This window comes from Leptodactylus fuscus, chromosome 1, assembly GCF_031893055.1.
Source record: "Leptodactylus fuscus isolate aLepFus1 chromosome 1, aLepFus1.hap2, whole genome shotgun sequence".
NCBI lineage: Eukaryota > Metazoa > Chordata > Amphibia > Anura > Leptodactylidae > Leptodactylus > Leptodactylus fuscus.
Window position 1 is genome coordinate 159,541,237 of NC_134265.1, and position 26,909 is coordinate 159,568,145.

Below are 26,909 nucleotides of genomic sequence, written 5' to 3' on the forward strand. Positions count from 1 at the left end.
TAATCTTTCTGTTTGGGCCGCAGAATTTCAAGAGTGTCCTGGTGAAACAACTGAAGAAACTGAACCTTGGGCAAAGCCTCTTCTTCACCTCTGGCAGTCCAAGGTGCACAGTTTTGCAGCCGAAAGAGAGTATAATGACTCAGTCTCCAAACTGAAGCCATATTGTGCTGTCTGCAGTCTTTTTTTTCCTTACTACAAGGCAAGTTGCATTTATTTATTTTTTTACTGCAGATTATTAAAATTTAGTTATATCGATGTTCTATTGAGCCTATAGTTCCTTCATTTTCCATGGAGTCAATAGAATGCAAAGTTAAAATAAAAAAAAAAACAAAAAAAAAACTATATGTCTATTCAATCTGCTGCTTTCTATATCACAATGCTGATAGTGAAAACAGAACAGCTACAGTATGTAGTCAGCTCATGGCAGAGAAATCTTGGCTATCCGGTCAACCTATATCAGAGAGTATGCTTATGAAATACAGGTGCGACTGCTTTCTGCCTGAAAAACCTCTCTAAATTTCCTTCCACTCGATGTCTTCTTTCTAGCCAATTTACTGTTCAATTTTTTGTTACTAAGCATGTCTGTCCCTAGATACATTGCATTCAGGGGTGTAGTTTAGGGGGTGCAGTTACATCCCTTCAGTGAATTCTTGATAATGATGGTTATGGTTGCTAAGGAGTTTAATCAACCTTAGTGTGGTTATGGGCCAGATGGAATCTGCGATCTCCATACTGATGCCAGTGCTTATGGGCCTCTGAGGCTCCTGGGCCCTGGTGCGACTGCACCCTCTGCACAAACTCAAGTTACTCCAATGTTTTTCAGTTTTACATGTAACATGAGCTAAAATAGTACCAAGAAAAAGGAGAATATATACATAGGAATTCTCTTTCTCAATCATTTCCCACTATTTGGTTGGGTTTATAAATTGCTCTTTCGGTGAATATAATGTGCCCCTGGGAAGCTGCCAAAGCCAGGAATCAGATGAATGTAGCCGAAGGCAATTTTATTTTTAATGGCCACAGAGTACAGGAGGGGTGCTTCACTGTGTAAAATAGCAGTAGGCTACCTAGCTATGCTTGAAGTAGGCACGCCCCAACCACGCTATGATGCTACCCCCTTGCTTGTGGGATGGCTATTTACAGTCGTGTGTATTTCACAAGTACATGTGTAAAATTCCAGAGATATCACATGACCGGGAGTACAGTGAGTTTGATGCCTATATCATTGATTATCAAGTATGTACAGTCCTATGAAAAAGTTTGGGCACCACTATTAATTTTAATCATTTTTAGTTCTAAATATTTTGGTGTTTGCAGCAGCCATTTCAGTTTGATATATCTAATAACTGATGCACACAGTAATATTTCAGGATTGAAATGAGGTTTATTGTACTAACAGAAAATGTGCAATATGCATTAAACCAAAATTTGACCGGTGCAAAAGTATGGGCACCTCAACAGAAAAGTGACATTAATATTTAGTAGATCCTTTTTTTGCCTCTAGTCGCTTCCTGTAGCTTTTAATCAGATCCTGGATGAAGGTATTTTGGACCATTCCTCTTTACAAAACAATTCAAATTCAGTTAAGTTTGATGGTCGCCGAGCATGGACAGCCCGCTCTCAAATGATCTGAAAACAAAGATTGTTCAACATAGTTGTTCATGGGAAGGATACAAAAAGTAGTCTCAGAGATTTATCCTGTCAGTTTCCACTGTGAGGAACATAGTAAGGAAATGGAAGACCACAGGGACAGTTCTTGTTAAGCCCAGAAGTGGCAGGCCAAGAAAAATATCAGAAAGGCAGAGAAGAAGAATGGTGAGAACAGTCAAGGATAATCCACAGACCACCTCCAAAGAGCTGCAGCATCATCTTGCTGCAGATGGTGTCACTGTGCATTGGTCAACAATACAGCGCACTTTGCACAAGGAGAAGCTGTATGGGGGATTGATGAGAAAGAAGCTGTTTCTGCAACCACGCCACAAACAGAGCCCCCTTAGGTATGTAAAAGCACATTTGGACAAGCCTGTGGACTGTTGAAACAAAGATTGAGTTGTTTGGTCATACAAAAAGGAGTTATGCATGGCGTCCAAAAAAGAACAGCATTCCAAGAAAAACACTTGCTACCCACTGTAAAATTTGGTGGAGGTTCCATCATGCTTTGGGGCTGTGTGGCCAATGCTGGCTCCGGGAATCTTGTTAAAGTTGAGGGTCACATGGATTCCACTCAGTATCAGCAGATTCTTGAGAATAATGTTCAAGAATCAGTGATGAAGTTGAAGTTACGCCGGGGATAGATATTTCAGCAAGACAATGATCCAAAACACCGCTCCAAATCCTCAGGCATTCATGCAGAGGAACAATTACAATGTTCTGGAATGGCCATCCCAGTCCCCAGACCTGAATATCATTGAACATCTGTGGGATGATTTGAAGCGGGCTGTCCATGCTCGGCGACCATCAAACTTAACTGAACTTGAATTGTTTTGTAAAGAGGAATGGTCCAAAATACCTTCATCCAGGATCCAGGAACTGAATAAAAGCTACAGGAAGCGACTAGAGGCTGGTATCTTTGCAAAAGGAGGATCTACTAAATATTAATGTCACTTTTCTGTTGAGGTGCCCATACTTTTGCACTGGTCAAATTTTGGTTTAATGCATATTGCACACTTTCTGTTAGTACAATAAACCTTATTTCAATCCTGAAATATTACTGTGTCCATCAGTTATTAGGTATATCAAACTGAAATGGCTGTTGCAAACACCAAAATATTTAGAACTAAAAATGATTAAGATCAATAGGGGTGCCCAAACTTTTTCATAGGACTGTATATAACGTAAAGCTACTGGGCCCCCTGTACAAACGCTGTCACAGGATTCTTTCCTTGCTAGCCCTCTGCCCACCAATAGCTGTGAAAATCTGCCGAGATAGAGAGATCTAGTCTAGATATATTAATAAATAATAATCTAATGCAGGAATTATTCATTTTCATTTACATTTCATTTTTAATTTCAAACTTAATCTCTTTTTTAGTCGGAAACCTATAATGATGACGTTCAATCTTACTGGGAAACTGTGTCAAGTGAAATACCGCCACTAGAATCAAAAACAAAACCTCTGATTCCAGAAATGTGCTTCTTATACAGTGAAGAGAACACAGAGTATGCACCCACAAATTCCTTTATTGATGGCGATGGAAAAAGTCAGCTCATTGCCTGCACAAAATGTTGTGTACAGGTTCATGCGAGTAAGTAGTTATTCTACACGCAAAGTTTTTGGGTTTGTTTTTTTTTTTTTTGAAGGGATTATCCACTTTCTAATATTGCTGGCCTATCCGAGGGTCCGACACCTGGTATTCCTGGAGATCATCTGCTCTGGGACAACCTGGCATTCGGTCGCTAAGGTTTAGATGCCGTTGTCCCATGGACTTTAGCAGCCTTTGGGCCTGTCACATCTGGGACATTACCATACAGGCTGTTACTACTAGCACAGGTTTGGGGCCTGTATGGTACTGCTAGTGCAGGCTTTGGGCCTGTATGGTATTGTCCCAGACCACGTGACGTCTGGGACATTACCATACAGGCCTGAAGCCTGCTAGGATTAACCTTGGATCCCGGGGAGGTAGGTAAATAGGCCGCTACCTGCTGGGGACACCTCTTCACTTCACCCAGCAATAAAACGTCTGCGCCTCAGCGCAGGAGGCGTGATGTCTAAACCAGAGCAGGAGAGGGCCACTCTGTTTGTTTTCAGAGAGTCCCTGTCCTGCGCTAGTTTATTAAAAAAAAATCTAATTGCCGTGGCTGCCGCCCCCTCCGGAGTGACGCCTGTGGCCACCGCCTCATTAGAGGTGCGGCCTTGTATATGGGGGTACTAATAATGAAGATACTTAATTATTACCTTCATGTCTCTTACATATGAGTAACTCTTATGTGAAGTACACAGGGGTTAATGTGAAGGACATGATGGGGGTTAATTGCTATTAGTATGAGGCCCGGTTCACATCTTCATTTGGTAATCCATGTGGTGTGCAGCGAAAGCACATTGACCCCATAGACTATAATGGGGTCTGCATGCTTTCCGCACGGTGTCCAAATGGAACATGCGGACAGAAAAGTACTTCACAATCTACTTTCCTTTCCGCATGACTCGTACAGAGACCACGTGGAAAGCACACAGACCCCATTATAGTCTATGGAGTCTGTGTGTTTCTCTGCACACCACTTGTCAATGCGTTTGGTGGTCCATTCGGGGGGTCCCCATGCGGACTCCCTGAATGGATTACCGAACGCAGATGTGAATCGGGCCTGAGGCACATAGAATTACTAAATTGTAATGCACATGACCATACTTTTTTATCCACAACTGTGGATAAAAGTATGGATTTTAAGTAAGTACTTTAATGGTCCTGTACATATGGCCATTGTTTTTGTGTCTGGGCCAAATTGAAGAGCTGCAAATTATGGAGCAGCCTATATGTGTCTTATATGTGTCTGCATTTGCAACCATGTCAATTTATTTTTAACGTATAGGTCAGTGAAAACCACATCCGTGCTATTTTTGTGTCATCCAGATTTACCGGCTTGAACATCATGCTGAGAGTGGCACTCCTAGCAGTATAGTCATCTATGATGTTAGGATTCCCTGTCTCCCAGCAACATTCTGCCCCGTTTCATTTACAGAACGGGACAGTATGTCGCTGGTTGTGTGCTGCTCCCCTAAGGCTGAGGCCCCATGTTGTGGAATAGCAGGGTTTTTTATTCAGATTTTGCTGCAATTTTTTGAGCCAAAGCCAAGAATTGGCTACAAAAGGAATTTAAAACATCTAGAATCTTCTTATATTTCTCCCTTCTGCTCAATCCACCCCTGACAATGGATCAGAAAAATGAAAATCTGCAACAAAAAAAGCTGCGTTTTGGGCTACTGCAGAAAATAAAACGATGTGTTTTACAGATGAGTGAAATTCATTCAATTTACCTTTTACACACATTGCAGGAAAAAAACAGATGTGACAGAGCTGTAAATTCTAAAATGTGTGTGCTTAGAAAACCTTGGCAAGGCATTTCCACATAGATTTAATAGGGAGAGAAAGTGCAGGGAAAATGCATCAAAAGTTCAATAAAAATACTGTGGGGAAAAAACCCAATGTGATCCACTGCTATTCTTTTCCACATTGTTTTATAGCAAAATCTGCAACAAAAAATAGCTGCGTTTTTGCAACGTCGGACCTCAGCCTAAAGTGGACGTTTCATGTCCTCAGAGATGAATGGTATTATATACCACTAGAAAGATGCAGTGCTCTGAATTCACTGCACTGCCAGCTTTCACGGTATGTGCCGCTGTGCTGGAGATATTGGTGCTATTAATTTCGGCAGCAATATCTCTCCACTGTCAGAAGAGCAGGTCTTATAACTCAGTGTCATTCCTGGGCTGTGAGGAACGCCCTCCTGACTGTACTGCTCCATAGCCTTGTACTCTCAGAGGGGCGTTTTCTACCGCACAGTGATGCCGCTAGGCTAGAAGGCTCACCTTTACAACAATGGAGAGATATCTGTGCCGAAACTAACTGTACCAATATCTCCATCATGGCGAATACCAGCAAAGCTGACTGCCCTGAATTCAGTCTGCTTTCTAGCAGTATATAATACGCACATCTCTGAGGACATGAAAGGTTCTCTTTACATACACTTCACCTGCATCAGTTCTCTGGTTGTCCAGGACCATTGTCCAACCTGCATTGGAAGGTGTTGGCACTCACAAGTGAAGAGTACATGACTCCTAGGAAGAACCTGCTTACTGCAGTGTCCTATTAAAGTGCAGGGCAGGAAGAGGTTAATTCCTGGATGGCATTATGAGAGAACATCTGCAAATAGAAGGGGTCTGGTTATGTTCTTCATATGGGGAATGGAGGAAACTCTGATAGTCGTGAGGTGTTTGGCGCTGTGAGGGGAACATTATACAGTAAAAACAGCTATTTATGGATTGTATTATGTGGGTAGAGGGGAATCTGGAAGTAAGTGGCTGGCATCACAGTATTTAGTCCTGGTATAGCGGTCAGTGGCTGACGTGACAGTATTTAATCCTGGTATAGCGGGTGACGAGACAGTATTTAGTCCTGGTATAGCGATCAGCGGCTGGCATGACAGTATTTAGTTCTGGTGTAATGATCAGTGGCAAATATGACAGTATTTAGTCCTTGTATAGTGCTCAGTGGCTGTCGTGACAGTATTTAGTCCTGGTATAGCGGTCAGTGACTGATATGATGGTATTTAGTCCTGGTTATAGCGGTCAGCGGGTGATGTGACAGTATTTAGTCTTGGTATAGTCATCCTATTTGATAACTCTGTATGTATGTGTATAAATATTTTTTAGTGTGGGGAAGGGCATATGCCTTGTTGCTTCTGCACCTGATCTTTAAAGAAAAGGCACAGAAGCAACTAGTTTGCCTAAGCAAAAAAAATAAAAATTTAGAAATTTACAATCAACCACTTAAAAGACATTAAAGGGGTATTCCCACGTCGCATACTCACCAGTCTTCACTGCTGTAAAATCTTCTTTCTTCCTGGTTTCTTGTGTCATTTGGTGGGCGGGGTTTCATATGCAACCTGCCGTTTAGCTCTGCCCCCAAATTAGTGTGTAGCTCCGCCCACCGCATAGGCCCTCAAACAACACTATATGCACAATATTGGACCATGAAGTACAGGCAGGAGCAACTCCATTCTGTGTTACATACAGAGACTGCCTGTCTCTGCCATAATGAACACAATTGAATTAGCTAGCCTGATAACTGGGAGAACAGAAGACGAGTTCAGAAATGAAAGCAGCTCCTCTCCCCTATCTGAGACCAGGAAGGTCACATGGTGTAGACACAGGAATAGCTAGATACAAAGGCTTGCTCCCGTGCAATTAGCCCCTCCTCCCTCCCCCCTGAGAGCAGGCAGCTACATCACTTGACTTTTGAGCAGATAAGTCAAGGGCTGTGTCAACAATGAATTGAATAAAGTAAGATAGTGGACAAACAAAGCAGTTTTGCTGAAGCAGTGTATTTAGGAAAAGTCTTAAATCCAAATTAACAAGTAGTATAGATAGGATCCTTGTGATGGGACAACCCCTTTAAGAACATCCCTGTAAGTACCAGTGATAGGCACTGCAGCACACCAAATTAACAGAATGTGACTATACTGTATGTAAAATATTTAATTATTTGGGGCCCCACTTTTAATTTTGCCCAGGGCCCCATTTTGTCTAAAACCGACCCTGGCTACGGTAACGGCACTGATAGCTCTTCAGCGGGGGTTCAGAACGGGAAAGCCAATTTCAGCGCATTTTCTGCTTTCTAGCGGTGTATTACACCGCATGTGCCCCGAGAACGTGAAAGGTCCTCTTTAAGGTATTCAAAGAAAAAAGAAAGAAAGAAGACTGGGGGGCACTCACCCAACTGGAGTTTTTTTTTCTTAAAAACTTGATCCTTTATTGAAGAAAGAAATTAAAACAAACCGGAAGGCGGAATGACATGCATGGTGTGGGCAACAGCCGTTTCGCTCCGGCAAAGGCCACATACTTGGCTTGAGAAAGCGCCTGTGCTAGCGCGAAACAGTTGTTGCCCACGCCATGCATGACATTCCTCCCTCCCGGTTTGTTTCACTTTCTGTCTTCAATAAATGACACTACACAGCCTGAAGTTACACATATGCAGGAGGATGCAAGACGCTCCAGAGACACCCAGATATCACTCAAAACACTGCTAAAGGTATATGGGTGTACTTATTAACCCATTATTAGTGCTAACATCTTTCTTTTTTTTAAATAAAAAAAATATTTTTTTGCCAGAAAACCCCTTTAAAGGCAGCCGTCTGGGAGGAGAAACAGTAGGGAGGTGGAAGGAGCAGAGAAAAGAAGCAATCTCCAGAGGGCAGGCTGTGGTATAGGCAAAATAGAGTTCTAGTAGAACAGGTGGAATTTGAGCATAGATTGAGTTTGGTTTAGAGGTCATAGTAGCGCAGGGTTCCCACATTTGAAACCTGAACCTGGTTTTCTTTCTTTGGGTCCGCTTGGGGACCGGAAAAACAGAAATCCAAACCGCTTAAAAAAGCGCTTACCCGCGAAAACCTGCAGAGCCCATAGACCTATAAAGGGGTCCGAAAAATGCGGATAGGAGGTAGACTCAGGCGAGTTATGATAAGTTTACTTATTATGCTCTGAGCTTGCATTGTGTTTTATTTCAAAGACTATTCATAAAGAATATATTTTAATCTTAATTTTATTGTGATGAACTGTAGCCTGCTATAATTTTTTTTTCCAAAGAGGTTTGTGGACTATCCCACTGTCATCTTACTGATATTTCCTCTCTAATATACTGTAACTTCCCATTGTTTCATCTATTCTCCTATCTCATAGGGGAAAACCTTTTAAGAAACTAAAATGCTTGATATTTGTCTCAAATGTCAAGGACATTCTGTCGTGGTTATTTTCCCTTTAATCGTGTCGTGTTCTTGCTCCATACACCGCTGCGTTTCTTGAAGATTCAGAGACCAGAAGGGGCAGAATTCATTAATTAACCGAGTTCTCTCATTACAGGTTGTTATGGTGTTCCTTCCCATGAAATTCATGATGGATGGATGTGTTCTCGATGTAGAATTGGAGTTTGGACAGCAGTAAGTTGCATCATTTATTTTTAGACTCTAAGCATGACAGACTAGCATGAAACAAGTGATATTCAACAGCTAGCTACTGACTACAAACCTGCTATTTTAGAAATGGAAATGTTATGCTTTCTCTAAAGTCAAATAATTATTGGATTAACAACATACTCCCCTAAATGGTTTAATGAGGGTTGTTGTATCTACAATAATAGCAGGCTGCTGAGACATGCTACTGAATATTAGAGAGAAGACTGTTACAGACTTTTGTTGAATACAATATGAAATATGATGTTGCAATATATATATATTTTTTAATTTAGAGTTTTTATACCTACTAAGCCAAGGAGTCTTTATGTTTCCAAATTAACAAAATCTCATACGGGAAAAATAAAGGGGTTCTCCCATCTTGGCACGTTATCCTCTATTCACAGGATAGGGGATACTTTGCCAATTGGTGGAGGTCTGATTGTTTGAACAGTCATTTCAATCAGGACACCAGAGATAGACAAGTGCTGTACCTATGGCTGTCTCCAGCACCGCTCAATTCAGAATGTGGTTCTCCTGAGTGGTGGGTGTCTGAGCTGTCAGACCCGATCAATTGATAAGTTGTTTCTGTTGCAGATTTGACTGCATTTTTTTTTTTAGTCAAAGCCAAGATTGACTACAAAACGAATATGAAAGATATAGCAAGCTCTTATACTTCTGTCTTCTACTTATTCCACTCCTGGCTTTAGCTCAAAAATCCACAGCAAAATCTGCAACAAAAAAATTAATCCAATAATAGCCAAATAAATATTTTCCTTTTAAAATGAATACTATCTTTGGAGTCATTGTAAGCCACTAACTGTTTAAGTAAAGGGATTCCGTCACCAGGACAGTCTATATGAAAATAGCTTTAGTGCATTGTGGAGGACATTGTGCTGAGCATCATCATACCTTTAACCCCTTCCCGACATCTGCCGTAATAGTATGGCGCTGCAAGGAAGGAAAACCCGCAAACGCCGTAGTACTACGGCTGCATGGTGCGCACACAGAAACTATGTGCGCACCATGCCCTGCGGGTGTCAGCCGTAACATACGGCAGACAATGCTCTGTAACACCCGCGGTCAGAACATGACCGCCGGCATCTCAGGGGTTTCGGTATGTTTTGCGCCCGATCGGCACCCCCTGCGGCGGTTCGGGGGGTGCCGGCGTTGCTAATGGGCAGCCCGGGATCTGATTAGTGACCCCAGGTCTGCCCCATGCCGTCCCCTCCACGTACCTGGTTGATCCTGTCAAAATGGAGGCTGTCAGCTTGTGCGTCTGCACGGGGCTGATAGCTTCCTGTACACTGCAATACACGTGTATTGCAGCGTACATGTAGTTAAGCAGTGATCAGCAGATCACTGCTTCAATAGCCCATGGGGACAGAAAAAAAAAGTTATAAAAAATAAAAAAAGTTTAAGTTTAAAATAAATTAAAAATAAAGCCCCAAAAATCCCTTTTCCCATATAAAAACATTGCGTATTTGGTATCACTGCGTCTGTAAAAACCTGAACAATAAAATTAAAATATTATTGAACCCGAACAGCAAACGACATGAAAAAAACCATAGAAAACCGCACAAAAATAATGATTGTTCACCACCTTTCCCTTACAAAGTGTTCAATAAAAAGTAATCAAATGTGGCTGTTTACGTGAAAAGGGCCCAGATCGTCGATACTAATTATAGAGAAAATAGTCCAAAACATATTTGGGTAAAAAAAATCACAATTTTGTTTTATGCAAAAATTTTATTTAAAAATATGTCAATTGTGCTTTCAATAAATTTTTTTTTGCTGTTTCGGACAATGTTACACCATAACCGTTACAATGATACCAAGAACTCCATATCGACAATGTGGGCCCTTTTCACATAAACAGCCACAAATAATCAGATGAAAACCAAAATGGTACCAATAAAAAGCAGAGGTCATCCCGCAAAAAATAAGCCCTCAACCAGCTCTGTCTAGCGAAAAATAAAATTGTTATGCCTTTCAGAAGATGGCGATGCAAAAATAATAGATTTTTTTTCCCCTAAATTGAATTTTATTCTGCAGAAATAGCAACGCATTAAAAAATAATATAAATGAGGTATCGCCGTAACCGTACCGACCCGCAGAATAAAGGTAACATGTTACTTACGTGCTGTACGCTGCGTGGGAAAAAAAAGAAATGCTAAAAAGAAATGCCAGCATTGATGTTTTCTTTTACAACCCACCCAGAAAGAGTTAATAAAATGTAGTCAATAAGTTACAGGCAGAAAATAAAAATAAAAAAATCTAGCTTGTACAATCTGAAGACAAAAACCCAAAAGTCACCAAATCATTAGGACATAAGTGGCTGCGACTAGAAGGAAATGTATAAGCTGTGCGGGCATTTTCAGGGGACCCCCCATATTTAGAGATTATGAGAGAGAAGACACCAGCGCTGATCCCCCAGAATGCCCCTCTTCCCCGTCTGTGTCATAGGAGCTAGTGGGAAAATAGAATGGGATTTGGTGTGCCCAATTTACTCCGCACAGCTTACATATTCACTTCGGGGTTACTAATGCTCACTACATCACTTGATAAATTCTTTGAGGGGTGCGGTTTTCAAAACGGGGTCACTTTCTAGAGGTTTCCACTGTTTTTACACCTCAAGGGCTTTGTAAATGTGACATGGTTCCTGAAACTGATCACAGCCAGATCTGCCCTCTAAAAGCTCCTTGGCGCGCCTTCCCTTCTGCGTCTTACTGTGCGTCCATATATTCGTTTACACCCACAAGTGGGGTGCATAACAAATTGTGGGATACGTTTTCTCCTTTAACCCCTTGTGACTGTACAAATTCTAGGGCTATACGAAAATATTAGTAAAATAAAATCAAATGTGTAAATTTCACCTCCATTTTGTCTTAATTCCTGTTAAGGACTTATAGGGTTTTAATACTTGGTATATGTTGTTTTGGCTTATGTAAGGGGTGCAGTTTTGAAAATGGGGTGATTTATGGGGGGTTTCTAATACAAGGGTCTTTCAAAACCCCTTCATAACTGGATTAGTCCCTTAAAAAAAAAAAAAGGGGTTTGGAAATTTCTTGAAAATTTTGAATATTGTTGTTTTACTTGTAAACCTTCTAATGTCCGTAAAAAATAAAAGGGTGACTAAAGTTTGATGCCGACATAAAGCAGAGATCTGGGACATGAGATTTATGATATAATTTTGGCGGTCTGACTATCTGTATGCAATGCACATCATTTCAAACTTTTTCAAAATTTCCACCAAATTTCCTATTTTTTCATAATTAAACACAAAACATAACAACCAAAATTTACTACTAACATGAAGTACAATGTGTTATGGGAAAACAATCTCAAAATCACTTTGGTAAGTTAAAGTATTCCAAAGTTATTGCCACATGTCAGTTTTGAAAAATCGAACTTGGTCAGGAAGTCAAAAAGTGCCATCGGCGGGAAGGGGTTAAAGCTAGTGGGTCCACAATACATTGCAATTAAAGACAAAGGGTGATACTTGTATTGAGTCTGTATTGTCATAATTTATGCCAAATGTATATAAAATGTTGCACAATCTATGAATTTGATGATCTTTAAGCCTACACTTCTGACTTGAGATGTTAAAATTCAAAAATGCAAATAATATGCAAAAAATCAACACTATTCTTGGTGACTTTGACATCAGGGCTTGATAAATTCCTCCCAAAGTCTCTCAAAATGTGAGTTTTCAATGTAAAAATTCCTTTTCAGTCCTTCCTAATCAATGATTATAGCAAGTACTGTGCTTGGCTAGGTAGTACATGAAAAGGAAGCAGTCTGCATCACAGCTTGGCATTGGTTTACTAAAATAAAATATGTTTCAAAAGGATTTAGTCTTAGTAAGATTATATGTATGTATGTAAAGCACCAAGACTGTGGCCATATGAGATGAACAGAGATTTTCTGCAGCATGGTCTTCTGCGAGTCTTCATAGCAAAAACCATACCACACTAAACCAAATGGATCAACTGCTTTAGGTCTCCACTATGCGATCATATTGTGTAGACAAGCACTTACACTAGAAGAGTGTGGACTCTCCATCTATATACATGTATGTCTGCTCCAAACCAATGTTTTGAAAAATGTCTATTGGTGACCTAAACATCATGCCTATTACTCTGGATTGCCTAATAAATTTGAGTGCTGGATTCTTCTTAATAACATTACATGGGTGGGGATCCTATTTGGGTACTTACCTCTATTAATTTGGAGTACTGTGTAGAATACTTTAACACAATAACACATGGAGTACTCCAAGAAGCTCTATGGCCATTTTGTTACAAGACAGAGGGGATGCTAAAACAGTGGATTAATAGTAAACTCTGCACCCCCACATCGTTCAACTTTTACCTTAAAGGGACCAAGCTCCTTATTCCTATCCATTTCCTTTCCTTTCCTTCCATACTGGTATATGCCAGTACCCTGTCCTACCATACGGGGCAGTGGAACTGCGGTTTTGACCGCATCCATCCACTACCATTGTGAAGCTTACTCCTCCTGATGAATTAACCCGAGATAGGGTTAGGGAAACGCGTTGAGGAGCGTTATGTATTAGAGCAGGATAGGCTGTGTCTTTCCCTATCATGGGTGGTCTAATTGGGACACTTGTATGCCCACAGTCCCTGTTAATCCTGCGTTTATGTCAGAGCTGATATCCATAGGCTTCTGGCATGTATATTATCCCCTTGTCAGTACATAAGGGGTTACTGGTAGTGTGTCAGTAGGACAGAGCAATATTTGTATCTTATTTGCCTTTATCTACAGGCTTATCACTGATCATTCTGTCCTTTACACAAACTGCTACTTTTGGACTACTATTTTAAATCTATTTTAATTGAATTTAATAAAAGTTATATTTTATTAGTTACTCCTTCAGTGAACCCTAGTAATTAGAGTGACAACCCATCAGTGATTTATGAATTATTAATGTGGTTACTATTAATTGTAAAATGTTCTCTAAAATGTAATACTGAAATGACATATGTAGTTTTTGCCTTTGTATGCTTATAAGCTAGATCTTTAACCCACATTTTTATGTTGTGATGTGAGTTTTATTTTTCACACATTTTACGGAACGTGGCATTTCATTTGACATCAAAAGAATCAAAAATACAGGTATGCTGCTATTCCTTTCTCAGCTAATGCGTGCTATAATGGCCGGATCTCAGCTCTCATTATTCTAAGAACAGACTACACAGCAGCTGCACAGCACAATGGGTATTCAGCGTGTGCTTGAAATATGGTAGCAGATGATCATATGTTGTATATCAGAACATTCACTTCAGGATCTGCTCAAGGTCAGCCGATCATAATTCTATTTCTGCACAGCAGAAAGTGTCAGCTGTGACTTAACATGTATCTCCTGTACATTTTTCGCTTACTGTTTTGGAAAGTTCAGAGAAGAAAATAATGACACACAGCTTTTATTTTGTGTTTTGTAGAACTTAAAAGGTTCAGGGATAAATAATGTTACATATTGTCTGCCACTTTCTGCTGCCCCTTGCTATTAATCCGCTGTTTTAGCATCCCCTCTGTCTTGTAACAAAATGGCCATAGAGCTTCTTGGACTACTCCATGTGTTATTGTGTTTAAGTATTCTACACAGTACTCCAAATTAATAGAAGTAGGTACAAGGATAGGATCGCTATCCAGGTAATGTTATTAAGAAAAATCCAGCACTCAAATTTATTAGGCAATCCAGAGTAATAGGCATGATGTTTAGTTCACCAGTAGACGTTTTTCAAACCATTGGTTTGAAGCAGACATACATGTGTATAGATGGAGAGTCCACACTCCTCTCGTGTAAGCGCATGTCTGTGTAATAATATGTTATACACAATGTGATTGCACAGTGGGGACCTAAAGTAGTCGATCCATGGCAGGTAATATTTCTCCATCACATTTCAAATTTTGTCTTTGGACTGGAAGGTTGCTATAAACATAGTGAAAGGAAGCATTTTGGTATATGTTTAAAGGGATTCTATCATCGGCAGTAACTATTTTTAACTAAACACCATGTATTGTAGCCTTTATAAGGCTTTTCCAGCAGTACCTTTGTTGTTCAGATGCGTCTTGTAGGTTTTAAATAAACTCCAAATCCTGCTGAATTCAGCACACTATCGGCTTTTTCGTTCTGTGCCCTCGATGAAGAGCTATCGGTGCCATTACTGTAGCTGTTCAGTGTCAGAAGGGCGTTTCTGACAGTCAGTCTGGAACGCGCCTCCTCACAGTAGTGTCTATTGCACTGTATTGTGAGAGGGGGCGTTCCTTACTGCCTAGCAACGAAGCTGCGCAGTGAGGAACACCTTTCCCAATGCTTGTCTATACTCTACTGTCAGAGTAGGAGGCGTTCCTCACTATTCAGCGTCATCTCTGCGTGGTAATGAACGCCCCTCTCACTGTACAACGCAATAGACCCTACCGTGAGGAGGGGCGATCCTAACAGACTGTCAGAAACACCCTTCTGACACTGAAGAGCTACAGTAACAGCACTAATAGCTCTTCAGCGGGGGCACAGAACGGGAAAGCCAATAGTGTGCTGAATTCAGTGCACTGTCGGATTTCTAGCGGTGTATTACACTGCATGAATTCTATAGATCTTCAGAGGAACCTACTTCCACCTTGTCATAATAATAGTTCTGACCGCTGTCTTGGGAATTGTGATACTGATGGATTCAGAAGCCAAGCTTGGTCACAAAATCTAATGTTCTGGTGGAATTTTGGCCCACTCTTGTTTACAATATTGTTTCACATAGCTGGGAGGTCTATTTTTGGGTCCATTCACACGGAGGAAAATGGTGATGAATTTGGTTAATTTCAGTGCTGAAAAAAAAAGGAGAAAAAGGAACCCATTGAAGTCAATCGGAGGCTTTTTTTTTTCGGCGCTGAAATTCCACACCAAATTCCTCACCATTTTCCTCTGTGTGAATGGCCCCTTGGGAAGACTGTCAGCTGTCTTGAATATTTTCCACTTGTTAAAGCGTTGTCAAAATTGTATGTATTTTTTTTTCATAAATCCATAGTGCAGGTGTAGAAAACTAACATAAACATGTACAAAATTCAGTTTAGTCAGTGTATGTTCAGAAGCTATGACTAAGGAATTGAAATCTACGTCCTGAAATGCGTAAGCTTGTTTCTGGTTTTATATGGATCCACTTTTTTGTACATGTTTATGTATGTTTTTAAAAATTGAAAGTAAAAGTTATATTTTATCTATTTTTGCTGGAGAAATATTTTTTCACCATTCATTCTATGTGACTCTGTGCCACAGTCCAGAGTCTCTCCGCGCAAATATACAGCTTATGCACATTTATATATACACCAGTTTTGTAGTGGTAGAGCTTCACCAATATTTTCTATATAATTACAGTGTATCCTCCTCAGACCTCACATTCACTGTAGTGTACAATGGCTTTAAAGGGGCTCTATCAGCAAAATTATGCTGTATGAGCCCCACATATGCGTGAATAGCCTTTAAAAAGGCTATTCAGGCATCGCTAATCTTATTTTAAACCCCCTGCCTGTTTTCAAATAAAACTATAAAAACATATAGGTAAATCATACCTTTGCATGCACGCTGGGCGGTCGTGCACGATCTGACGTCATCTTCGGTCTCGCCTTCCTCCTCTTTCTTCTAACAGCGACACCCTCCTGTACTGGCTCTTCTCCGCCTTCATCTTCTTTTCTTCCGGAGTGAAGAATTTCGCGAGCATACTGCGCATGCGTGCGTAGTTCTAAGGGATACTTAGAACTACAACAAGAATGGCGTCGGTGCGTGCACAGTAGCGCTCCGGAGGGAACGCTACTGCGCACGCGCAGGATTGGAACACAACCCGCCGGAAGAACAGAAGATGGAGGCGGAGAAGAGCCAGGACAGGAGGACGTCACTGGAAAAAGAAAGAAGAAGAATAAAAGAAAGAATAAAGAATTTCAGACCTTATTCTTCTTGGTATCACTTGCTAGTTTTAGGAATACAGAATATTTAAAATCAAATAAAATTTGTGATTTCTTCTTTATAGAAACAGTTTATATTCTGTTCAATTGGAGGACTGAACTCCTTGTCTTTTTATTGGTTCCTCTTTTAAAACTGAATTTGGTGAAAACTAGGAAAACTTTTTTTCTTGCTGAGAAAAACTATTTACTGTCTGAACTATATCCTGTGTTATCCCTTGCTAAATCAAAGAGCATCCCATTTTTGATAATAGAATCCATCTGTCTAATATGCAATACACTTTTTACCTTGTACTGATGGCATTTATTTTAATAGTTTTCTGTTTAGTGAAGGCCAAACACTGCTAGATAGAATGATTATTTTACATACAGTCGAAAACATTTTATGAGAATGTCATTGCCATGGACTAAACATTGACATATTTGCAGATTCGAAAATTGGGATTGTGCTTTTAATTGCTCATCTTTGGAATTGACTAATGTTCTTTCATGCTCACAAGTTATTACAAACAAATCCAGTGTCACAAAGCTTGTCAAATATAAGCAAAGATTTGTTCTTTTCTGAGAACTTTGAAAGCTGTTCTGTATTGACTTTTCGTAACTGATGTTTTGTTAAAGAGCCATTAGAAAACGATTTGTTCTACTAGAAATAATGAACTTAGTAGGCAGCTTTATGATTTACAGTTTCACATTTAACACACATTTCATTCACAAGTACAATTCCTTTTATTAATTTTTTTTTTTAACCTTCTCATTTTAGGAGTGTTGTCTATGCAGTTTACGAGGGGGCGCTCTCAAGCAAACAACAGATAATAAGTGAGTCATTGGTAATACTGGTTTTTTAAAAAAAAAAAATTTCCAACCCTGCCTTGATTCTGATGGAGTTACTGTGACATTCTTCAAACATGTCTGTCAAAATGGTGCGAACGGAAGTAAAGCAACATTTGGGATAGGTCCTAAAATCAGTCATAGGATTTCTGTATTAGCAGCTTATCAGAGAAACCTGAATTACCTTAAAAGGGTAGCCCAACATTTATACTGCTACATATATTAACAGATCCGTATAGCTTTAAAAATTGCCTTGAAAATCTTTGCTTCTAGCGGCTGCAGCCTTTAGGTTTAGTACTGCTGCTTGTTGCGTGACTTTCCTTTTACGTATTCTGGTTTCCTACCAGTCTTCAAAGACATACTGATAGGGAATTCAGATTGTTAATCCTACTTGGTCTTGTCACACTATGCTTCTCAATTACGTTTGATAGGACCATTTGTAAGCTAATGACATTAGAAACAAAATATGCTTTTTTTTTTTTTTAATTTGAAGTTGTATTGAAAAGCAAAGTTGATTGCATTTTTCAGTGGAGCTGAAGATTACTAACAAATACTGGCCAAGCTTTTACCCAAAGCATGCACATTTGACATGCATATACAGTACCGTGCAAATGTTTTATGCTGGAGTGGAAAAATGCTGCAAAGTAAGAATCCTTTCAAAAATAGAAGTGTTCATTGACAAAAATAAACTATTAAGTGAAGGAACAAAAGAGAAAGCTAAATCACATCAATATTTGGTGTGAATATCCTTTGTCTTCCCACACTTCTCTAAAACTTTTGCACAGTACAGTATCTTTTACAGTCTATGGGTGCATTGGTGTTGGCATGAATTTTAGTCTTGGATGGGTTTCTGCAAGATCCTTATTATGTATTAAATCACCTGATGTATTTGATTTGTTTTTCATGATTATTTCTCTTGACTTCACCATATGTATGCTTAGTTTGGGAAAGCATACTTGTGTTCTCAATAGAGAGAGAAATAAACTGACTCTGGTTAATCTACCATATACATAAAGGATTGACCATTGTGAAGTTTAGCAGGCCCTTTCTCCTGACATTGTTTGTGGGGGAATAACACAAGTGACCTATTCCTCTGAATGCACTTTACTCTTATGTTTAAGAGTGTCTTTTCTATTGTTATACATACATACACACACACACACACACACACACACACACACACACACTTAACTGGCACGCTTTCTAGTAATAATGAGAGAACACATATTGCCAGTGAAAAAGTAAGGTTGTTCTAGTGATATGATTTTCCCTTGTTTTTTCTGTCAAGGCTTACTACTAGGGTTGAGCCGAGCCTGACTTTTCAGGATCGATTTTAAAATCCGATTTCCAATCATTTTTCATTTGATCTCGATCCCAATTCCGATCCCAATGCAAGTCAATGGGATTTTTTTATTCGGAGATCGGATTTTAAAAGCAATCCTATTCACTATACAGCATGGAATCTAAGAATTGTTAGAATCCACGCTGTGTAGTGATTTTTTTTTAATCCTCTGGCTACTTAGTCCCCCCTGGTGTCCACTTACCTCCAGAGATGGCTGCTCCGCTGTTCTTGTCCTCGCTGCCGGTCCAGCTGCAGTCTTCTTCTCCCTTTGCTGCCCCCTCCCTGCCAGGTAAGGAGAGTGTGGCCGGGTTAGGAGAGTGTGAGCGGGTACTGGAAGGGGAGACGTGACGTCTCCCTGCCCTGTACAGGCCCACACTCTCCTAATCCGGCCACACTCTCCTAACCTGGCAGGGAGGGAGCCGCAAGGTGAAGAAGACTGCAACTGGACTGGCAGCGAGGACAAGAAGGAGGAGCAGCCATCTCTAGAGGTAAGTAGCTACGAGACATGTTAGTTTAGCCTCCCATTAGAATGAATGGAGGCAGCCGGCGCGCAGGGGGTTAAGGCTGTGTGTCGGCTGCTTCCATTCATTCCTATGGAACCGCAGCGGAGCCTTCACACTGAGTATACACTATATACTCAGTGTGAAGGCATTGTGGGAAATACTACCGATCCCACCTAAAAAGATCGTGTTCGGAATTCCGATCGCGATCGTGAAATTTTCTCGATCGCCAATCGGAATCCAATTTTTTCCGAACACGATCGCTCAACCCTACTTATACTACTACTTTGGTAGACAGAACTAGAGTTAAGACATTTTCTCTAAAGTGCCAATTGATAATATAGATTCCAACCCTTTAGGCTGTGTATATATTTAAAAAACATAGGCATTGGTCTTGTTTATTTTCTGCAACAAATATGCACTTATTTGAGCTAATGAAACTCCTTTGTCATTGTCTGTTGAAACCTTATCATACTCCAGCGTATTTTCTTCATTAGTTGTAGAGCGAGTCTTGATTGCTTAATCTTTTTAGGTTTGTCAGAAACTCACAAAACATGCCAAATAATGACTTTTTTTTTTTTTTTTAAGTTAGCTGAGCTCCTAGATGTTTGTGCATTTGTTTGAATTGTTTTACTTAACAAGAATTGATTTTTGCTTTCATACACTGTCTGGAGACATCCAAAATGTTACATTTATCAAAATATATTAATCGGTGCCATTTTAAAGAGAACATTTAGCAGTGTCATTCTACCTTAACCAGCATTCTGAGACTTTTCAAAACATACATTGGGCAACTCCCCTCCAACATCTTCCCAAACAGCTCAGCTTGACAAGTCTCTCCCCAATATGTAAAAGAAGCAGAAAGGGAAGCAGAGAACTTATACTTGAGATGTCCACCAGACAAGTTTGACCATATCCAGTTCCCTTTAAGTTTCTTAGTTCTTAAATATCAGGTACTGTATTAGTTGCAGGCAGGTGGGAAAGTTAGCAGCATCAACTAAGAATTTTTATTATTGTACTCTACTATTTATCATAAGACAAGGTGTACCCTGGCATCCCTAAAGAGAGCTTACTACGTGAAAATACAGTGCAATCGGCAGAATGAATGTTATAATGTAGGAGGAGATGAGTAGCTTTGATATGTAGTTTTGGGAAAAGATTCTGTGTAATTTGAAATGTTTTCATTTAAATATCTGCTTATTCTTGGTGTAAGAATTTACAGCGGAGTGCTATCCCTATCCACTATATCAAATGTCAAATCACAGAGAGGAGAGGTTAATAAAACCTAGAGCAGTGATGATTTTTAGAGACCAAATACCCAAACTGCAACCCAAAACCCACTAATTTATCGCAAAGTGCCAACACGGCAACCTTAATACTATGTAGTTCCACAATTGCGGACCCGGAAAATACGGTCATGTGAATGGAGCTTTACAGAGCATTCAATGATACAGACAACTTTGTACTGAAAGTTTGCATTTGGTATACTTTTGAACTATTCATGTTCACAATTTGCATCATACAGGACTGTGACTGTGCAATGTTATTACAGCCTGTACCTTCCACAAAGAGCAGCCAGGCGGCCTCTTTCCACCTTGGTGGCCATATACCTTAGATAAACTTTAAAGCTGACAGCTGTTCCTGCCTTCTTTCATCCCATACACAGGCTAAGCCAGGAATATGTTCTCAATGGGGGAGAGGATGAAGTCACTGCTGTACGTATCTGGTAGAGGCTCTTATCCTAAGAGAACATCAAATTTGTTATTACCCTAATATCTACTGCCAGGAGTAATTCTGGACCGTCATACACATTAATTACTGGACTGCCATGCACATTAATTAATTTGTTTTGCTAGAATTGATGGGTTCAGTCAACAATTCATCCTGTGTGCATGGGCACCCATGCTGGCTAACATGAGTTGGGAGGATAGTTAAAGTATTTAACAACAACAAAAGTCATCAACAGAGTGACAAATCCAAATGACCAGGTAAAGAGGACTTAAGCGCCCCAGGAGGTCAGTCAAAGTATGTACAGGGAGTCCTGGCAATTGTACAAAATTAATGAAGTCTGCCTTGTTACGAAGCTAACAAACAGCAAAGACTAAAGAGGAGTGGGATGCTGTAAGAACAAAGATCTTGGCATAGAAATGTAGAAATCATTGTATAGTGTGCTACTTTGGAGCTCCGTGTATGCATGTTATATTAGAGAACTACATTCCCTTGTAAAAGCCACATGCCCCTTCTTCCTGTGGATTCCGTGGCTGACTCAGCTGCAGTGTCCGCAGTGCGAGACTCTCTCTCAATTAGGCCCATTCATTTGGGCCTTATCTGGAGCAGAATGCCGTGACGGAATGCTGGTGCACTGCATTGGCGTTCCGTCACGGCTAGCCGCGGTATGTTCACACATGGAATCAATTTTCTGCCATGTGAACATATCCTTAGATGGGTACATATAATGTGTGCTATTGCTGTTAACTAATTAAATCTGTATGCCATTGTTTCTTGTTTAGATGGGTACATATGTGTGCTATTGCTGTTAACTAAGTAAATTTGTATGTCCTTGTTTCTTGTTTAGATGGGTACATATAATGTGTGCTATTGCTGTCCCCGAAGTCAGATTTGAAAATGTGATGGAACGATCTCAAATAGATACCAGCAGAATTCCTCTTGAGAGGTTAAAATTGGTAAGTACGCAACAAGTGTGTATGTTATTATGTCGGCTAACAATTGATATAAGACTTTTCAACTGGATTTAAAAGACAGACTCTCTTTTTAGTGTGTCTCAAAGTCGGTGTATTGTGGGCATGAATAGCACATTTCCCTCTTTGTTTTATAAGCACATTTCAATAAATCAAATACAGTTGTTGAAAAGGTTCATGTTGTGCCATATCTTGAGCACCTTTTACACAGCATGCAGTTTTTCAAGGGAAATATCTAAAAACTTCCTACATTTGAAGAACAAAGGTTTAGAATTGAATTGTCTTTTGATGGTGTAATAGAAAAGACGTCAATCAAGATTTGATATAATGTGGGTATCAGACATGAAATTAAAAAGTTATAGTCCAAATATAAATGAATTCCTTAAAGATTTTTTACAAGAAATATTTTAGGACAGAAAAAATGTATTTAAGAGAAATGCTGAAAGTACTACCACTCACCATAGTTGTGCTGTCTATGCACTCGTGACCGCAGAGCAGGAGATATATGGCTATATCTTATAACCGAAATGTCAAATGGTATGTTACTGCTTCTGGACCAGCAGGGATAGTAGTAGCAGGTCAGGAATGGCGGGTGTTCACATGTAGGAATTTGACATTGAATCCGCCTAGTTGGATTCCGCCTGAGTACTACCATTGAAATGAACGTGAGGCCAGAAATACAACTTTTCTGTCATCGAGGAATTTGACACAGAAATTGGTAAAATCCGGTTGCAGAATTTGGCCCTGCCCAATGACTGCAAAATGCATTGACACTCTTTTCCAAATTCTGCTTAAACATCCATTTCAAATTCAGCATTGAAATCCATGTCTGTTTTTATCAAGCAAAAAAAAAAAAAACTGTTTGAAATTCCTGAAGCAGAAATTTTCTTCCTGACAAGCTGTGTGAACACTCCCTTACAGGGTGAGTAATGTTTCTTCTTTATAGTTTACAGTTTCCTACATTTAGTCAGTTTAAAGAAAAAAAAATAAAAATCTTGGACAACTGCTTTAAATATTTATGTAAATATATATGGGGGCCATAAAAGTTGTATGGACAAACCATTTTCCTCCTTATTGAGAAATTAGGAAGAAGTGTAGTATTTTTGGCATAGTATCTATTTGTTACTGTCAAAATAGGAGCAGAATGTATGTTTTAATGTTTGTAAATGCTGTCTTCCTAGTGTAATCCCGGTTTTGGATTACAATCACTGATCTAAAACACTGACCAAGACAATGACATGTGAATAAAGTCTAACATCGTCATGTTTGTACTGTAAAATGTTACTTCTTGAGCTATTTTATGCCAGTAACTTTACTGCAGGTACTCTTAAAGGATTCTTCCAGGACTTTGATATTAACAGTTTAACCTAAGGTAAGCCCATTAATGTCAAAATTCTGGAAGTCTCCTTTTTAAAAAAAAAAAAAAAATGTAGTTTTTATTGATTTTTTTTTTCACTAAGGGAAATAGATACAGGCAAATAAACATGTAAAACATCGAACAACAAACAGATCAATAGCTTAAAAAAAAATAATTTAAGGGAGGAAGGGAAGGAGGGATGGAGTCAAAGACCTTGGAGAGTACAGTAAGAGTCCCAAGATGACCACACTGCCTGGAAGGCATCCAAGGTGTGGTTAAGGGAGGTCGTCAAATATTCCATAGCGCGGACATCTTTTACCCTAGCAACAAGGTCCGCTCCTGTGGGAGGGGAGGCCCTTTTCCAATGGGGGGCTATAGGCGATTTAGCCACTGTGCATATATCCAGAAACAATTTAGAGGTCTTCTTGCTTAGATGGGGGGGTTGAGCAAATAAGTAAAAGGATCAAGCGGGACACCTTGAATACAAAGGGCGTCAGAGTGAGATTGGACCTCAAGCCAGAAGGGACGAATACTGGGGCAGTCCCAGAAGATATGTCATAAGGAGCCAATGATGGTTTGACAACGCCAACACAGGGGGAGATCCTGAGTTTAAGGGAGTGGAGTAGGGCAGGGGTATAGTTCCAGTGCATAAGCAGCTTGTACTGGGTTTCACGAAATGAAATACAAGTAGATGACTTGCCTGAACGGGATCACATAACCTGCCGCTGGCTGGGAGAGATCTGCCTACCCAGGGCTTCAGCCCATTTAACCATATACTGGTGGGAAACCGGAGACCACCCCTCTGGAGAGGAGAGAAGCCTATAGATAGTTGAAATAAGACCTCCAATAGAGGTGCCTGCTCGACAAACCTTCTCAAAGGTGGTAGGCGTTGAGACCCTGAGAGAGCCAAACTGGGAGGAAACGAAATGCACAATCTGCTGATAATGAAACCACTCCGTGCATGGCAAGTGCAGGGTAGAGGTAAAATAGTCAAAGGGCCTGAGCTCCAAAGTCAGTGGATCGACCAAATTGGCTATGTCGAAAAGGCCCAGTGTAATCCAGGGCTGCACCGTAGAATCTGTGAGCCCCCAGGGAGAAGCAGATTATATAAGAAGGAAATCTTGGAGGAGCAAGGGGAGGCTAAAGAGAAGAGCTTGGAGCACTCAAGCTAAATAGCATGTGTAAAAGCGAATGGGGCCTAGGAGGGCTGCTGGACCACAAAAAGGAATTGTAATGAATCTTTGCTAACCAGAGCTTTTCGATTTTGACCCATTTCGTGTAGGCCTTTGAAGCAGCCCAGAATGGAATGCAATGAAGGTGAGAGGCCCAGTAATAGTGCAGGATGTGTGGGACCGCCAGCCCCCCTCCTCTGTCCCCAACAGCATCACTGAACAAGGGATACAATGGCGTTTCCTGTTCCAAATAAACTGAAAGATTGCTTTTTGGAGAGCGCGCAATTCCGAGCGCGGGTTAGCTACTGGAAGGGTTTCAAAGAAATAAAGAAGTTTCAGGAGGAGGGACATCTTTACAGCTTTAATACGACCGATGAGAAAAATATTAAGGGGACGCCATTTGTCCAGGAGAGCATGCAGATCACTGAACAGTTGTGGGTAATTAACTGAGTAGAGGGTAGAGTAAGAAGGGGATATGTGACCCCCCAGATAGCGAAGAGATTTATTACGTCACTGAAAGTCATAATTAGACCTCAGATGCTGGAGGGCCAGATTAGGGCTTCTGTTTAAGTGGGGTTGACTTTGTACCCGGAGAGAGCGCCATATGCGTTTAGTTCACGAAAGAGGCTAGGGAGGGAGATGTGAGGGTTGGTAAGAGTCAACAGGACATCGTCAGCAAAGAGGCTAATTTTAAAGGCTCTATCTTTGATCTTAACTCCTGTAATATAAGGATTGGAGTGTATCCGGGAGGCCAAGGGCTCTATGCATAGCGCAAATATAAGCGGGGACAGGGGACAGCCCTGACTCGTCCTGTTACGAATGGAGAATGGGAAAGAGACTGAGTTAGGAAGTTTAAACATGCCCGAGGGAGAGAGCATAGAGCCCCAATAGCCGTGAGAAAAGCCCCAGACAGTCCAAATCGCTGGAGGGTGGCCGTCATGAATGACCAGTCGAGACGGTCAAAGGCCTTCTCTGCATCAAGGCCTAAGAGGAGTGCAGGGGTAACTGAGCAATTGACCACGTCTATTAAGTCCACAGTCCTTCTAATGTTGTCTCCCCCTTGTCGGCAAGGAGAAGTCTCCTTTTAATGCCTAATGACTAGGTGTGTAATTATTGGAACTTTGGCTGAGACGGGAATAGCCCTGTCTCCTCCTACTTAAGGTGGTCAGGATTTACAGTGATAGTCCAGCTCTTCTGCTCTATGCAGTTTCTATATCTCCCATAGAGGCTAATAAAATATATTATGATATTATCTTATTTGCTCAAGCATCAATATTGTCAAAAAAAGTATACATTTTGTATTGCACTTCTGTGATGCCTTCATGACAACAAAGAAACACTGGTGCTAATTTACTCATACTTTCTTAGAAGTAAGAATATTCAAACTTAGATTTGACCAGGGGTCTCAAACTCAATTTACCCGGCGGCCGCTGGAGGTAGAGTCTGGGTGAGGCTGGGCCACATCAGGTTTTCCATAAGCTATGTGCGCTCCTCCCACTTTTATGTTGATCCTGCCCATTCTCATTCATTTTTTTATGTGCCCCCACACAGTATAATCCTCCTACAGTCACCCGTACATTATATGTCCCCACATTATAATGTTCCATTCCAACTGTCTCACAGTATTAAGTCCCTCTTCTGGTGCTCCAGTTTAAACTAGAGGGAACATGAAACTGAGGCAGCTGGAGGGGGACTTTCAACAGTGGGGGTAGTTTGAGGGGGGCAATAAATTAATGGCAGTTGAAGTGGGACATTAAAGCAGACATTAAACTGTAGGGGTAGCTGGAGGGTGACATTAAATTGGGGGCAACTAGAAGCAGACAGGTCCTCCTACGGTGACTCCCACAGTTTAATGCCCCCTCCAGTTGTCCCTAGTTTGAGTCCCCCCCTTCATCTACCCCCAGTTTCATCTCCCCCACCATTTCTCCCCCAGTTTCATATCCCCCTTCATCTGCCCCATTTTATGCCCCCCCTCCATCTGCCCCCAGTTTCACGTCCTCCCTCCATCTGCCCCCAGTTTCACGTCCTCCCTCCATCTGCCCCCAGTTTCATGTCGTCCCTCCATCTACCCTCAGTTTCATGTCCTCCCTCCATCTGCCCCCAGTTATATGTGCCCCCTCCATCTGCCCCCACTTTGATGCTCCCCCTCATCTCTGCCCCCAGTTTTATGTTCACCTTCCATCTGTGGCCCCAGTTTCATGTGCCCCCCTCCATCTCTGCCCCTAGGTTGCTAAGAGATACACAGACACTCACACACACACTCCACCCTGCATCTGACATTCCCCTCCCCTCTCAGTACCACGTTTCTTCATCTTCCGGCCGACACACTAAAACACGCCTCCCTAGCTAGTCACATGATGCCTGACATCACACTCA

The 26,909-nt window shown here is 40.8% G+C and overlaps 1 protein-coding gene across 1 annotated transcript in view; it reads left to right on the plus strand.

Annotated features, from left to right (window-relative positions):
- Positions 1-26,909, plus strand: part of KDM4C (lysine demethylase 4C) — a 282,851-nt gene that overhangs the window by 187,681 nt on the left and 68,261 nt on the right. The window contains exons 13-17 of the mRNA XM_075278892.1: positions 24-199; positions 3,032-3,245; positions 8,573-8,649; positions 17,396-17,451; positions 21,881-21,989. Coding sequence (XP_075134993.1) covers positions 24-199; positions 3,032-3,245; positions 8,573-8,649; positions 17,396-17,451; positions 21,881-21,989 — 632 coding nt within the window. The remainder of the gene's footprint in view (positions 1-23; positions 200-3,031; positions 3,246-8,572; positions 8,650-17,395; positions 17,452-21,880; positions 21,990-26,909) is intronic.